Genomic DNA, 15874 nt, shown 5'->3' on the forward strand with positions numbered 1-15874 from the left:
TAGTTCAGAACACAAGACGTGACCAAATGTCTATTTTGATTATGTATTCAAACTGAGAGGCGGAAAAAGAGAACCGGCAAGAAGGAATGACGGGGAAACAAGATCTATCCAGGCATGCAACAAGCGCAATGCATATCGTCTCGGAGATTCCAGGAGTCCATCCAAAAACGAATCCATAAATTCGTCGGACCACAGATGCAGTAAAGTACAGAGCGACACGGCGCTCACCAACCAAAGATTTCACCGACGCTAATCGTGCTCCAGCGCACGCCGCCGACAGCAAAGAGGATGAGGACGACGTCAACGACGCCCAGCACGGTAGCGCCCATCATAAAGCGTGGGCTGAAAATGCGGTAGAGCATGAGATGGCGACGCAGATGGCCCGCCCACATGGTCGTCGCGAGATTGATAGTCGCGAGGTACAACATGTGCGTAGAGGCAGCCTGAACGACGTCGGAGAGCAGTTTGGTAGCGGGGTTAGCCACCTTTGCATTCGACGGCTGGGAGACGCGGTCATGCGTTTGTAGAGGTCTTTTCCACAGGACGGTCAGTGGGACGGCAATGGCGGCGAGGATTTGTGCGCCAAAGGTATTCAGGATAACTAGGAGAGGGGACCAGGGATATTTAATGGTCGACAGCGGGATGAATGCGGTTTCCCACTGGATGGAGCTGAGGACGGCTTGGTGGCCGGTTTTGAAGAAATAGAAGGAACCAAGGAGGCCGAGGACAATAGGGCCGATGGGCGAGTTTGTGAGAGTGAGAGCGTTTGTGTCAAGGATTTCGAGGAGCGAGAGGATTTGCCAGATTAATAGGGCAATTGCGCCTTGTCCCATGGGCTTTTGCATGAGGATGACTGCGAGGGCAAAGTTGACGACTAGGAAGAAGAAGCGTGTGCCGTAGATGTTGCCGAAGCCCAGGATGGTGACGGTTGTTCGGGGCTGCTGTTGCTGGCCGGCGATGATGGGTGCTGGAGGGGCGTTGGGGTCTTCCGTTGGTTTATTCACGCTGACAGTAATACAGGGCTTGGAATAGAGGAATGCACCTGTGCCGGCGCCGAAGGCGAGAGCCAGAACCAGCTGCGCAAGGAAGACGCGGACAGACTTGAGGGTTTCCTTGCGGAGCGGCAACCACTCGCCGTCATCAGCGCCTTCAAACGTCCAGAATAGTGAAGTTATCAGAAGACCCAGACGGAAGGCAAAGCCAATCCATAGAGTAGCAGCACCTTCATAAGACTTGGAGCCGGCGTAGAAAGAGCGCACAACGCCAGGGAGGAAGAGGGCCACCAGGAAGGGAATAGCGAGCTGCCAAGGGGCGGAGATGGACGAGGTGGACGAGGCGTAGTAAGTAGAGCGGCAGAATGGCATTTGCTCCTCGCGGCAGAGACGGGAGAACGAAGCGACCCGACCGAGAATCACGAAGAGAATTGAGTGATACACGCCGAGAACTCGGTCCGTGGTCGACTTCTGCCGCATCGACGAGATACCAGCACAGACACCGAACGTAGTCAGGAAGAAGAGGAGAATCTCATCTTCCCAGATGGTATACGAGTTTGACGCGTAACCAACGGACTGAGAAACAGTGAAGAAGACAGCGAGCCATCCCCACATGCCATTGGGCAGAGGCAGTGTCAGGTTTGCAGGCTTCTTGACCAGCGCAAAGAGGCCTCCTACCATGCTTCCAAATGCAGCCAAGAGTGCGGAGGAGTCAATAGCGGACATCTCGGTGAATCCAAAAAGAACCAATGCGGCGCCAGTCACAGCTCCAAGTCCAGTTCCAGCACCAACGAACGAGAGGAGCGAGGGGGTAAGTTCTGTACGGTCAATCTTCATTCCACGGGCATACAGCACCAGCAGAGAGATACCGAAGAACAGAAGCACAACACCTGCGAGCATGCTGGGCACATCAAAGCGCGCCCAGAGTGCACGGCATATCTCCAGAGTGTGTCGCTGGTAGTTGCGGTAGAGTTCGTAGCTGGAACGAACAGCAGCTGACTTGGATGTGAATCCCTTGGAGGCAGACTTCCATTCTTCCTCGGCGGCTGTCCACAGTGCAAACGATTCCTCATCATCGCCTGCGCCTCGGGCCGTCGCATATGCATGCTGGTATCTCTTGATCTGTGCCGCCGACAGACGGTTCACAGCCAACAGGTTTGACCAGTCATTGCCGCTGGCACCGGCGAAGGCCTCTTCAATGGGCGAGCCCAAGTTGTTGAAGGGGATAGGCATACCAAGGAGAAGCGATAGAGTCGGAACGAGATCGATCTGCGGGACAAAGCGCTCGCGGGCGTGCTTCGGTGGCAGTAGGGTATCCTGGCTAGTACGACCGAACACGCCGCGCTTGGAGTACATCCACAATGCAGCTTCGACCTCGTCGTCGGACTCGCCGCCATGATCACCCTTGGTATCCATACCATGATCACCCATCACAACCAGCAGTGTATCATCATCCAGTGAAGCGATAATCTTGCGGATGACGCGGTCCATCTCTTGCAACTTGGCGGCCATGGCGGCGTGGTTGGGACCATAGCGATGTCCAGCATGGTCGACGCCCAAATAGTGGCCAAAGATCACATCCCACTTGCTCTTGTTCTCTAGTTGGAGGAGCGGGAACAGGTGCTCATTGACACCGTTGTCCACGGTGTGCAAGTCCCAAACATTAAACGAGTCGTAGGGGTGCGTAAGATTGGCATCGAAGTAGCCCGGGAACAATGACTGCCAAGTGTCATCGCCGAGCTGAACCAAGGTCTTTCCAGCGCTGTGCAGCTGGGCGACTAGATTATCCTCGTCGATGGCAGTGCCGGCGAAGTTGGAGCCTGCGTCAATGAAGGTGGGCAGGGTTCCAGTGGTCAGTCCCTTCAAGCGCTGCAGAGTTGTGGTAGGCGGGTCGGCAATGAAGGGGAGCAAGAAAGCGTTGCTAGGATTGTTGACGGCCGTCTCGTAGAGCACCGGGATGTTGTCGTGAAACAAGTGGACGGATTTATCCTGGTCCATCGACGCAAAAGGTACAGTGAAGTCATAACGGAGGGCATCGATGATGATGACAACAGCCTTGTCAAAGGTCTTGTCATGCCAGCAACCTTTCTTACTCCCCCTTGAAGGTGAAACACTTGTACCCGGGGCCTCGTCGAAAGGAAGAATATCACAGGAAGATTTGTTCTCGAGGACCATGCGCGTGAGGAGGAAGCCCTTGGTGAAGAAGTAGATACCGGCAACGTGCAGGAGCCTACAGAAGAGATTGGATCTCAAGTCAGTCTAATGTTCTGCATCGGTCATTCACAAGCTATACGCCCGAGGAGCGCCGTCCATGCCCACTAGGTGTACTCACAATACCCAAAGTAGCACCCCCAGTACGCCGAGGTGCTTGGTCTTGAACTCTTGCTCGAGCTCTCGGGACTTTGCTTCCTGCAAAGCGCTTTGCTTTTCTTTCGTGGAAGCCGTCAAGGGACTTCTGGGACCACTGCCCGTGGATGCTTTTGGTGCCATCTTGAAAAAGCTCCGCTGGCTAAGAATAATCAAGCACAAGTCGGCAAACAATTATGTCTTGGATAGCTCCGTGAGGTATCGCGCAAGGACCAACGGGGCGCACGCGACGAGGCCGCCACAAGAACCGTGTATATAAGGATCACGAGGGGAGGGAAGCCCAAATCAAGCACGGACTGAGGCAATTGACCCGCCTTCAGCACGGCTGATCGAAGGAACGGCGAGAGAAGAGGAGCCGGTCGGGGACTGGACAGGCGGATGGAGGATGGAGGCCCCTGTCTGTGCTCAGAGGAGGGGCGGCTTCCCGTGGGCGAAGTCGTCTAGAGGTTGAACATGGCTTCTAGCAGCGGTAAGTGTGTATATCTGTATATAGGAACGATGGTATAAAAGAATGTGGTTTTTTTTTGGCAGTGGACGAGAAAGACGACCCAAATTTACTGACGTCGCGGAAGCGGCGGGTTGGGGAGAGCTCCAAAAGGGTTCTTCTGATTGGTTGCTGCATAGTGGGACCCTTCGCGGGCTTGAAGATGCCACAGTCAAGTCGCTACCAAGCATTGGACCATTCTTTAAAGAGAAGAGGAATATCTCGATTGACTGAATATCTCTCGGTGAGTAAATGGACATGAGTAAAACCCTGTGTTGCCCATTCTAGGTACGCGGGCATGTACAAGTATACAATCTCTATGCGTATATGCCCGTGTCTAATCAAGGATCCCCGAAGGTTTCACAAAACACAATAAAGTGCACAATTGCCTAGGAAGATAGGAGGACTAAGTACATACATTATCCAGCTGCCGGAAGCGTACCAGAAGGCACATAAGAAGGTAAAAAAAGGAAAAAGGGGCGGCCTAGAAATAGAAGATAGAAAGGGAAAGATGCCGCCCCCTGCAAAGAAGTGGAAAGAAATGGAAAAGGAGGAAACGAAAATAAGGGGAAACTGTCACACGTTATTCGGACCCTAGGGACGTGGCAGGGCCGGGGGTGAACATGGATGACCACAGAGAGAAAACGCCATAGAAACCAGAAACTCAAACAAGATAATCGGCAGGCCCTCGCTATACAAAATCCCAGCGTCGGCGGGTCTCTGGGGCAAGGGACCCGGCCATGTTCTTCTCTCCAAGGTGTCCACGTGGAGGCGGACATTCTAGGAGAGAAAGCGGGTAATCGAGGTGTAGCCAGAAACAAGGTGATGCATGCATAATATGTGCAAGCCGCGTAGGCAAGTTCGAGAGGAAGGAAAAGGTATATCGAAAGGAAAATGAGATGAAGAAAGGAAGAAAGTGTTCGCCAAGATGCTCGTCATGCTTTTGGGAGGTCGTCGTCGAAGAAGAAGAGAAGGGTGCGAGTTTGTGTTGAGAGTAGATGGGAGTGGATGACTGTCTGACAGCAGAGACAGTCAGTCACATCCAAATCTGCGCGCCCACGATCGCTTTAAGAGTAGTTCTTGACCTCTCCCTTCTCCTTTAGACCACCCATGCGCTCGATATCCAGAGAGTGGAACCGACCGCTGTCGGTGGTCTGGTACGGGGGCAGCTCTTCGTGGCAAGGTTCCAGGCCCACGCTGCCGGCCTCGCTGATCCGAACGACGACCATGCGGCCGGACTTGCGGCGGCCAGACTCATCCTCCTCCTCGGGGAAGGTGATGCGGATCTCGGGAACCGGGCTGGGTGGGGGGCTATCGGAGTTCTCCATCAAAGCACACTTCTCGTCGTAGACCATGACCGAGTCATGCTTGTTGGCGGTGATTGTTAACCGGCGCTGGCTGGTAGGGACTTGGCCGTTGTGGACGGGAAGAACGGATTCCTTGTTGTTTGACCGACGCTTCCGGCGGATAATGAATAGACCACCGACCAGGGCGAGGGCGAGCAAGACGAGGACAAGGAGTGAGATCAGGAGGTCGACGAGAGTGTTGGAAAGACCGATGTTGTTATCGCCGCTGCGGCGGACTATCTGGTTGAGGGAGAACATGTTGTCGAATGGTGGTTGTTGTCGCTGTTATTGATTTGGTGTTGTTATTGACGTGAAGACTGTAATGATTGTCGGCTCAGTGGGGGGGAGGGCGACTAGGGATCGACACGGATCGAAAAAGAGTGGTGGATAGTGTGGAAAATAGAAGGAAAGATTGTCGAATGGTTGGAATGGACGAGGCCTTAGTCGCGGACTGGTTCGTCGTGAATATAGGTGGAAAGAATGGAGAGGCTGAATCGGATCGGGGGTTGTTCAGAAGAACAAAAGGACTCGGCGTGGCAGGTTAAAGGAAGGAATGGATTGCACGGCGTACAGCTGAAAGAGTGAAGCTGATACCTGCTCGAGAAGGGGGATAGAAAGAATGGAGGGGAGAAGAGGGTGTGGTTATTGGGGATGAGGAGGGAGGACTGGAGAATGAAGGGAAAACAGGGGAAGAAGGGGAAACGAGGGAAAAGGGTGGACCCCCCAAGGACATCGCTCGGTTCGTTCTGGCCTGCTTCTCGCGACCACTCAGCACGACGGATCTACCGCTGCGCCCGTTTGGACTGTCGAATAAGCAGTGCCTAGACTCGACTCGCCCAATACTTTTCGTCTTTTTCTTATTTTTGGCCGCTCTAAACTTCCCTGAGTCTAGCGGGCTTGCTGGGCTCCCAACGGCCCTGTTGGGTTGTGCCTTGGCCCTGCCACTTACTCCTCGACCACCAATCGACGCGCGAGGGTTCCTGGAGAGTGGGTTCGAGCACCCCATCCAACGCGTTATGACTCGCTAATATCGACCTATTGGGATCCACCGAGCTATGCCGCTTTGTTTTGGTCTCCCCTGAATCACTGGCGAACCATCGACCGAACGAGTTAGGCGGAATACACAGAAAGTTCTGATTCTTCTGTTGGTGACCGAGGTGGCATGCGACCAAAACGAGAAGCAAATCATGCGAAACAGGATAAGGTTGTTGTTCTCCAGATTCAGTCCATGGTATGCGCATAACGCCAGTGTCTCAGAAGTAGTCCTGCGACACGATCACACAACAGTGTACTCCGTACTCAACCGGGTAATAACATTGAAGGCAAACCCTCTACAGGCCCCCTAGGTGGGGTCGTTTTTTTTCAGGCTGTTGCCGGGGTCTTGATGATGCAATATAATCACGGTCAAGAGATCAAGTCCAGCACCAAGCAAATTGAATCTATGCACTGCCTCTCTGGGGTCTCCAGCCTCGAAGCTTAAACTAAATTGTATGTCTCAGGATGTAGCGATATACTCCTTGAAAGACCAAACAACAACATAAACATCTATAGATCTGTCCTTCTGGATCTGGAGTGGTTAGTACTCCCTCCGTGCACGGGGACAAGTCGACTCTCTGCAGAGTGCAGACTAGGAAATAAAAGTATACACTACCCAGTATTCAAGTCCAATCGATAATCTGGATTAAACAATAGAGCAATAGGTAGTCCTTCGTGCCCAATGTCCTCCTTCCTTCCCTCGGTGCTACCAGGTATACGCTAGGTATTCTCCCCGGTCGCGTCCTAATATCCCTCGATCTTTCCATCAGGCTGGCGCTTTTAACTCTCTTGAATGACAACACAATATGGAAAGAATACGGAATCATCTTACAACCTCCCGTGCATTCATAGTATTTCCATAAGGTTGCTGCCTGGCAACTCTTTTTGTTTTTCGGACAACCATATCTGGCACCCTGTAACTATATATATCCAGCCGGAGCGAGACCAACCCTCGTCCAACGAAACCGACATCCAGTGTATCGCAAGATAGGATTACACATGTCAAACACATTGGCCATGAGCTCGCCACTTCCCGATGGATCGATTAATATCTGAGTGACATCCATGACCAGCTCGTTTCGGGGTCCAGTTTCGTCGTGTTGGTCGCGGGTACCAGCAGTCACAGACCATGTGCAGGTAGAACATACAAACAGCCTATCGACTTGATTCCGGGTCTAAGCTGGGTCTATATATTCAAGCAGATACATGAAGAATCGAAATCTTGACTTAAAAACCCCTCATGTAGAATGAATGACTTAAACATGATCGACTAATATAAGCGGAGGCCATATATTCCTGGCAGCCGATGCGACAGCATGTCTCCAGTTAATATCGTGACCCGATCCCCCGCAAGACAAAACGCAGATCCAGGTTGTTGGAGAGCATATTAACTGCACTCTCGGACCTAATCAATACGGAGACGCTTCTCAAATCACCGATACAATTAGGACCGACCTGTCATGAGCCCAGATAATCGCCCGCGGACCGAAGCCTACAATATGAATCAATCAGAGCCGCGGTAACAACATCTTCAGGACACACCCCAAAGCTCAGCCCCATGAAAACAGAAGAGTCTTTTGCCAAGCCCTACGCTGACAATCGCAAATCCAACTGCCAGCACGTCCCGCGGAAACCCGCAGACTCCAACAGACAGCGTGGCTCAGGTAGCGAACTGACCACTTTACAGGCCCGAGGGTACACTCGCTACCTCATGTCAAGCGGTCTACAACACACCTGACGGAACCATAATGGAAATGGATACATCCATCACGCCTGTAACGAGCGAAGCCCCCGATCGATTAGCTCGCAAGACAAAAAGCAAAGAAGACCAGTCAAGTTCCTGGAAACTGGGGAATGGGATGGGACATGGATCTACAGTTCATATACACACGTCTACGGAATATTTATGGAGCCACGGAGTAGGGTATCTGACATGTCTACCGGTCCCTGACACAGCTACCGTATAATACTTATTCAAGTATGTACTGTATTAGTTCCAGCAACACTAGTCGGTCAGTTACTATAGCGATCTCCATCAATCTATCTATCTAGTCAGTCGCCAAAATCAAAGATGCGTTCATGTCGATCCCCCACAGACTGTACTGTCGATGCAAGGCTGGCGCCTCATCGGGGGAGGGAAGTTAGAACGATCGCAGAATTTCTGCGAGTGATACGTTGACACCGAACTGGTGTGACCCTCCTGTGCAAGGATTTGGACTGGTGATATCCTTGCTCGCTGGCGCCTGAATTGTATGACTTGGGTTCTGTTGTCTCGGCGGGTTTGGAATCGGAGTCATAGTCTTTGTCGGGTGCGGGGACGGGAGGTGTGGTTTGCTGGGTTGAATTGGATAGCTCGCGCGGCGAGATGGTAAACTACGATACTGAATCCTGCCAGCGGGAACTGGCTCATGGGTATTTGGGTTCGGTTTAGTTGTTTAGTCGTTTTTGGAGAGACGGTTTAAGAGGTTATTGTCGGGGGTGCGGGGCAATGGGGTCCCTTCTCTGTCTATCTTCTATCTGCTCACTAACTAACTAGTGTAATGGAGGAGTATGTACTCCGTACTTCGTATTCATTTGTCCCGAAGTTTTAAACTATGGGATGGGATCCAAGGATCAGTGTGACGATAGTGAAGCAAGGGGGCTGGCCGAGGCGACGGAACATACAGCGCTAACGGCACTTTTACCTAACTCTCGCACTAGTTTCGGCCTGGACTGTGTCCAAGCACGCTGTACCTACAAGAAGGAGCAACATAGGTTGCGACCAGCGAAGTACAGAGTTACCGCGGTGAAGTTCACTTGCCCTGACGACCATACGCTAGTTGTAAGACTCGCAGTTGGACATGAAATCAGATTCGCTAGTTTTTGCTATGAGCGATAGTGTCGCTGTACTCTGGAAGGGGAAAATAGGAGGGATGCTCCAGTCGGCGATAATTCTATGGCCCTGGGAGGTACACCATTTCGTCACAATCAACCGACATGTATGTAGCTTCGTGGGTGGTATACCGAGAAACAGTTCGGAAGATTGTGTAGTCCATCCACAGTAGTCGGCAGCGCCTAGAATCGAATTTTCCACCGTGACCGACTCCGATCGACATGCTGACCTCAGATGGCCTATGTAACTAAATACTATACAAAATCACTAGTTAAAGCAGCAAGCCCCTTCTGTTTCTTTCCATTGAAGTCTTGACCGGAGAAGGGCGGTTGTGGCCAACGAGCGTCGGGCCAGGCCTGGAATGGTGCACCGCCCATCCACAGGCAAGCCCGGTGGCGGGCCCTTGGTTGTAGCTCTGGGACGGTGAATGTGCAAGAATGTATCTTTCCGGACTAAGCCGGACAGAGAAGATGACAGGTTTTGGATTGAAGATGGACTTAGTGAGTTGCAATCGCATTTGCGTCTATGGTTGATCTTCGGTAGTATGGAAAGTAGGGGAAAAGAGGGGGCGTAATGGTGGCGGTTAATCGAATGGTGCAATTGAGTTGCATTAAAGCATGCAACCTTGTTATAAGATAGTCATGAGAGTCATTATGGAGGAGATATATACACTCAAGAATAGCTGGAAAGTAAGTTGCGAATACCAATGAGGGTGAACAAGTTCAATGAATCGCCTGTACGGGGTATTACTGTACTTGATGGGTCTGCCAAGTGGATCGGATCGGACTCCAATTTTAGGGCTGCCAAAATGGCTGATGCTTGGGCGCGGTGATTTTTGTGCATGGGCGAATTGATCATTGATGAGATGATCATGGGATGGGATGGGATCAGTATTTGTTTAGTCTCAATTGATCTCAGTTGATCTCAATTGATTCCTTCCCCCTCGCCTGTAGGCCATTCTGGCCCGCGAAAGCCTTTTTTTGGGCCCTCCAAACTTATACTTTGCTGCTTACTGATGTTGTGCGCAATAATTGGTACCGCCATCTATCTCTAGCTTCGACTCTCCTTTCTCCTTCTCCTAACTTTAATTCCTTCCTACGTAGTCAATAATCATCACTTGTCCAATTTGTCGTTCGGTGAATACCTGTTTATCTTGCCTGCGCTTGCCGGTATGCTTTGACCCTGCGCCAACCGGCCCATGGAATCGGCTCCAACATGCCAGGAGGTTGGCGACTGGAATCGCCAGGAACTTTTCGCCGAGGGAGATGCTTTGGGATCAGTGACTTCACGCTTTCACGTTGACGACCTGGGCGGCCGAAATCGTAGTAGGGATCCTGGGATCGAAGTGGTTGGTTTGCATGCACGCCCATGGTCGATGTGGCGGTCAAGCCTTTGTTGGGGGAGCGTTTACGGTCGCCGAAGGAGGAGTTATACTGGAGCTAGCATTGGAACAAAGAGAATACAATCAAGGTTAGGGTTGAAGTTAAGCTGATTGTCATTGATGGATTTGGATCCATAGCATGAAAGAAGCTTCATGATGGCTGCGTCGAGGGTCTGACTCGATCGAACAGCCGTACTGGGGTTTAGGTACTTGGATTTAGGTCCAGGACCGTTTCTTTGGACCCAGCTCTGGGAGGGTCGAGGTGTAAATAAGTGGATGGGGCACTAAAAAAGAAGCGCCGGGAGAGCCAGAGATCGCAGCGATCGTAATGGTAATGACCAGACCGTACGTCAGGCATGTGCCGCCTAACTGGTGAGTCTGGGCCTTGGCAGAACCGCGAGATACCTGATATAAGATGGGGCCTGCCGGCGAATCCCATGTACCTCCGCTGATCGATGGCAGTCCAAGGCGTCATGGCCCGCTGGTGAATACACCATCGGTACCGCCTCCGTACCGCCTTCGTACCAACCAGCGGCTGATCTGCTCCTCCGCCAGCATCATTTTTCTGCCCACTCACGGTTCTTATCTATCATTTTCCCATCTTCACCTGTTCCTTTTCTTTTTTTCTTGTTCTTCCCCATTTCCTTCTTTCGTGTGACGCTTCGCCGCTTCTTCTCTTCCTGCACCTCTTCTCCCTCTTTCATCAACCCTCTCTTCTTCTCCTCCCTCGCCTTTCCACCATCGCCCCGAAAATCCAGGCCACGACGGCACTCCCGAAAAAAAAAGCAAGAGATCATCACAACCCACCCAGCTGGGCTGTCATGCTGCCGCCCTGTGTGACAGCTGGACTACGTTAATGCCGTGCTTGGTCTCTCGCCTACATTCCCACTCATCGACCCACTAGACCCTCCTCCAGCTCGGGTTTCCTTCTTTTGCGCAACGCATTCCTCTATTCGACTATCCTCCACCTTGACCCTTTATCGGCCGCGATCTCTCCCTCCACTCATCCACCAACCCCCCATTATCCCTCCCACCATCATCCCCATCCCTCCCTCCCTACGCTATCCCTCCGCCACCCCTTGCGCGAATCTCTCTCTAAGGGTCGAAAGGGTCCTCCAGGGTCCCACCACCCCCCAAACCCGCTCGTCCATTCTCGGGGATCGCCTCTCCACAAGGCACATGAGGACGATCGGCAAGCTGGGAGATTCCTGGAGCATGCACGGAGCAGAGTAACGTCGCGACGCCTCTTCCATTGCCTCTACCTGCCGGGCCCTGCCCTGCCACAGCTACTCCTGCACCGACAAACGAAGGGGAGATTTTTCATCGTTCCAATTCTTTGTCGCCTTGCATCTTCACTGGCCCTACTCCTCTTGCTTTTCCCGCATTTCTGATCCTCTCGTTGCTCCCTTCAACCAATTCCTCTTCGCTCTGTTTTCCTCATCTCCATCCGTCTACCTTCTCCTTCAACCCTTCTCTCTCACTCCTGCCTTGTCTGTACATGTCCCGGCCTCGTGACTCCTGAGAAGCAGACTGAAGAGAAGAGTGAAACCGGGAGGAAACACCCCCGAGAGCTGCTGTCTCTTGCCTCCTCTTTCTTCCGCTGATCGCCTTCTGTTCCCTCCTTGTGAGTCTTCCATCCCCCTCTTGTCCTGCACTGGCCCTGTGTACCTTTGCTGGGGAGACGGTGAGGTCGCATGCTCCTACACGCGAGGACCCCAACCTGAACAACTGAGCTAACAAGGGCTTTGACCGGCATCTAGTCTTATATTCCTTCGTGTTCGCCGTTCCCTGGTGCCTGGTGCCCGTTGCATATACCGGTCGACAATCGAATTCTCTCGACCCTGTGATCTAGGATCGAGACAACCTCGAACCCTGTGCAAATATTGTCGACCACCCCCGGCTCGAGTACATAACTGATTTGCCTTCGTCGGACTGCTTTTCTGGGAATGGCTTCCACGATGGCCGCCAATACAACTGGCGTACACAACGTGAGTGACGGTGATACATGGAATGTGAGGCAGGCATTGACAGTGGGCCCGCAGGTACGATCGAACCGCACCAACATGGGTTCATCCGGGATGAACAATGACCGCGCGCGCGGATCACACAACAACAGTGTGGGGAAGAGCTTCGGTGCGGGCAAGTCCAACTGGAACAATATCTGGGGTGACTCCAACCTAGGAAATGGCTTTGGGGATGGTATGTACCACCTGGAGGGGAATTTTGAGTTTGAGAGGGGTTCGAAGATCTTTTGCTGATCAGTTGTAGATCAACACATTGGTGATGCTGTGTTTGAAGGAAAGTCAGGCTCGGGTTCATTGCTGTCGACCTCGGAATCGGATGGCTGGGCGGGACGCCCCAACTTGCCTTGGAGCACTGTCAATACCTCGTCGCTATCGATGAGCCAGAACCGAGGTAGTATGGCAACCTCGCCAATCCAGACTCGTGCAAATGACCGAAGCGCGCCTGCTCTGAACGATGCTGGCGAATCTTCATACTTCTCGCTGCCCCGTACTACTGGTATCGGTACTTCTGCTGGTACCGCGAGCCACCGGCCCTACCTGAACTCTGGGTCTGAGGGTGTTTCGCCGTCGGGAGATGGCATGGCCTTCAATACCTTCTCTGGTCTCCGAAACGGGGATGGACGTCGCCAGATGAGTTCCTCTGGACTTGGCGGTAGCCCCGTAGGAGCGACCTTCCCGACTAAGCCTGGCTTCTCTGGTTCACTGGATGCCCCTCGCCAGGACGAGATGGCTGCCTCGATGGGCATGGGATCTCTCACTTCTGCTCTCCCGGACAATATGTCACCTCCTCAGACGCGCGGTGGACTCGCTCAGGTGTCTCACAACTCGACTTCCTACGTTTCCCAGCGGCCCGCTCATTCGGCTCACCCTTCCTTCTACTCAGACAACCATAGTGTTGAGGGTCGCTACGGCAGTGGCTCCATTGACCTCACGGGTGGGCTCAGTAAGCTGCAATTGAGTGAGACTGGATACGCCAACCAGACCGGCGCTCAGCGTCCCCCCTTCATGCCTCACGCATCCTTCGACGGGGCTCTTCCCCGTGGCAAGTTCCAGAACAGTGATGACCCTAGCTACCAAGCACTCGCCGGCTACGGAGGTGACATTGCTCAGGATGTGCACCTTGCGTATCAGGCACGCTCTCGCGGAGGAGATAATGGAGCAATCTCTCCTTCAGACTACGCTCGCATGGACAGTCCCTTGTATGCTGGCGTTGACGGTGGTATTCAGTACCGCAACTCGTCCGCTAGCCGTGTCAACGAACCGGTAAATTTCGAACGCAGACTACGGACCTTCCATGATCAGGACTTCGTCCAGGGTCAGGGCAGTTCGCTGCAACGCATGCCGGTTGCCTCGCCGTTTGACTACCAGAGCTACCAAACGGCACGCTTGAGCGCCTTGCAAGGGTTCTACCCCATGACTCAGCTCGGTGCGCTCGGCCCTGCAGCCCTGGCTCACACACACCGTGATGACCCTACACAGGTTGTTCGCAGCCCTCTGCTTGAGGAGTTCCGTGCGAACAGCAAGGGCAACAAGCGCTATGAGTTGAAGGACATCTACAACCATGTCGTTGAGTTCAGTGGCGACCAGCATGGCTCGCGCTTCATCCAGCAGAAGCTGGAGACCGCCAACAGCGACGAGAAGGAGCAGGTGTTCCGCGAGATCCAGCCAAACTCCTTGCAGCTGATGACCGATGTCTTCGGCAACTATGTTGTGCAGAAGCTTTTCGAGCATGGCAACCAGAGCCAGAAGAAGATCCTCGCCAATCAAATGCGTGGACATGTGCTTGCTTTGTCGACTCAAATGTACGGCTGCCGTGTCGTGCAAAAGGCCTTGGAGCATATCCTCACTGATCAGCAGGCCGCTATGGTTAAGGAGCTGGAGAATCACGTTCTGAAGTGCGTGCGGGACCAGAATGGCAACCATGTCATTCAAAAGGCCATCGAGCGCGTACCATCCCAGTATGTGCAGTTCATCATCAACGCCTTCCGCGGCCAGGTCAATCGCCATGCTGCGCACCCTTATGGGTGCCGAGTCATCCAGCGGATGTTGGAGCACTGTGAGGAAGTTGACCGGGAATCCATTCTCAGCGAGCTTCACGCATCCACCTCGAGTCTCATTCCTGATCAGTTCGGCAACTACGTGATCCAGCATGTCATCGAGAATGGTGAAGCCAAGGACCGCGATCGCATGATCCAGATCGTCATGTCCCAGCTGCTTGCATACTCCAAGCACAAATTTGCTAGCAACGTGGTGGAGAAGAGCATTGAGTTTGGCGACGAAGACCAGCGCCACCACATCATCTCCACCTTGACCTCGCCGAACGAGCGTGGCGAGAGCCCGCTGCTCGGCCTGATGCGCGATCAGTATGGCAACTATGTCATTCAAAAGGTCCTCGGCCAGCTGAAGGGCGAGGAGCGCGAAGCGCTCATTGAGCAGATTAAGCCCCTGCTGAGCCAGCTGAAGAAGTTCAGCTATGGTAAGCAAATCGTGGCCATCGAGAAGCTCATCTTCGATCCCAATTCTCCTACCGCCGGCCCGCTGCCTCACACCACCTCTACCACTCCCCCGAACTCTCACAAATCCTCCCCGCAACCCCTGAAACGCACCATTCCCGCTCTGGAGCAGCCGCGGGCCCCCTTCGTGGGCACTGCGCCACCCACCCCACCCCCGACGGAGAACCAGAGCACCGTCGACGACTCTTTCGAGTCGAAGGGGCTTTTGCAAAAGCACTGTGACCTCGGTCTCGAGTCCCGAGACGGGCAGCACCGGCGTTCCCGTCCCGGTCGATGGTCACTAAGGTGCTCGCATCTCATTTGTTGCACAAACGATTCCTTGCGCCAACGTCGCTCGCACCCACATAATCTTTTCTAATGCCGATCTCCGCCACAAAATCCGGATCTTTTCTGCTTCTTTATCTATTATGGGCGTATACATACTGGACTGGAGATATCCGACCGGATATATGAAGTTATCACCACCTCCCGGCGCTGTGTTTTTCACCTTTCTGAATATCTTTATTGATCATGGCTCGACGGCGCAAAACTCAAGGGGGGTCCTGCTTCATTGTTATCTTTTTATTTTAATGCTGTGTGCCTGTTCCTGATCTTTATGTGTTGATCTCTGAACCGGCTCCTATTCTTGTGATGTGGTTCTACCCTGTTCATTATCTTTATTTCTCATGACGGTGGTGTTTTTCTGTCTCCAAATCTGCACCTCTCTTTCTTGCCATTGTCACTGTCAATGCTTCTCACTCCACGGCGCGAATCTCGGGGCTCGATCCATCTGGAACCGGCGTCTACGTGTGTTTTCCATCTGAGGGGAACGCAAAGGCCACTCGAATCTTCACGGACGCGACACATCGGATTTGAACATA

At 52.9% G+C, this 15874-nt stretch overlaps 4 protein-coding genes across 4 annotated transcripts; 1 reads left to right on the forward strand and 3 right to left on the reverse strand.

Moving 5' to 3' along the window:
- Window positions 1-224: 224 nt before the first annotated feature.
- On the reverse strand, window positions 225-3482 carry N7458_009904 (mannose-ethanolamine phosphotransferase GPI13; the record flags this gene model as incomplete). Its single annotated transcript, XM_056913286.1, has 2 exons — window positions 225-3222; window positions 3325-3482. The coding sequence occupies 2 exons, from the start codon at window positions 3480-3482 to the stop codon at window positions 225-227; spliced, it is 3156 nt and encodes a 1051-aa protein (XP_056762135.1).
- Window positions 3483-4910: 1428 nt separating this feature from the next.
- N7458_009905 (uncharacterized protein) lies at window positions 4911-5447 on the reverse strand (the record flags this gene model as incomplete). The annotated part of the gene is made up of 1 exon (XM_056913287.1): window positions 4911-5447. One exon carries the CDS (start codon window positions 5445-5447, stop codon window positions 4911-4913), a length of 537 nt encoding a protein of 178 aa, XP_056762136.1.
- A 4797-nt stretch (window positions 5448-10244) lies between these two features.
- N7458_009906 (uncharacterized protein) lies at window positions 10245-10466 on the reverse strand (the record flags this gene model as incomplete). The annotated part of the gene is made up of 1 exon (XM_056913288.1): window positions 10245-10466. One exon carries the CDS (start codon window positions 10464-10466, stop codon window positions 10245-10247), a length of 222 nt encoding a protein of 73 aa, XP_056762137.1.
- A 1969-nt stretch (window positions 10467-12435) lies between these two features.
- N7458_009907 (mRNA-binding protein PUF3) lies at window positions 12436-15372 on the forward strand (the record flags this gene model as incomplete). Its single annotated transcript, XM_056913289.1, has 2 exons — window positions 12436-12676; window positions 12746-15372. 2 exons carry the CDS (start codon window positions 12436-12438, stop codon window positions 15370-15372), a joined length of 2868 nt encoding a protein of 955 aa, XP_056762138.1.
- Between the last annotated feature and the right edge of the window lie 502 nt (window positions 15373-15874).

The sequence above is a fragment of the Penicillium daleae genome, assembly GCF_028827525.1.
Source record: "Penicillium daleae strain IBT 16125 chromosome Unknown utg000008l_segment0_segment0, whole genome shotgun sequence".
NCBI classification, from domain to species: Eukaryota; Fungi; Ascomycota; class Eurotiomycetes; order Eurotiales; family Aspergillaceae; genus Penicillium; species Penicillium daleae.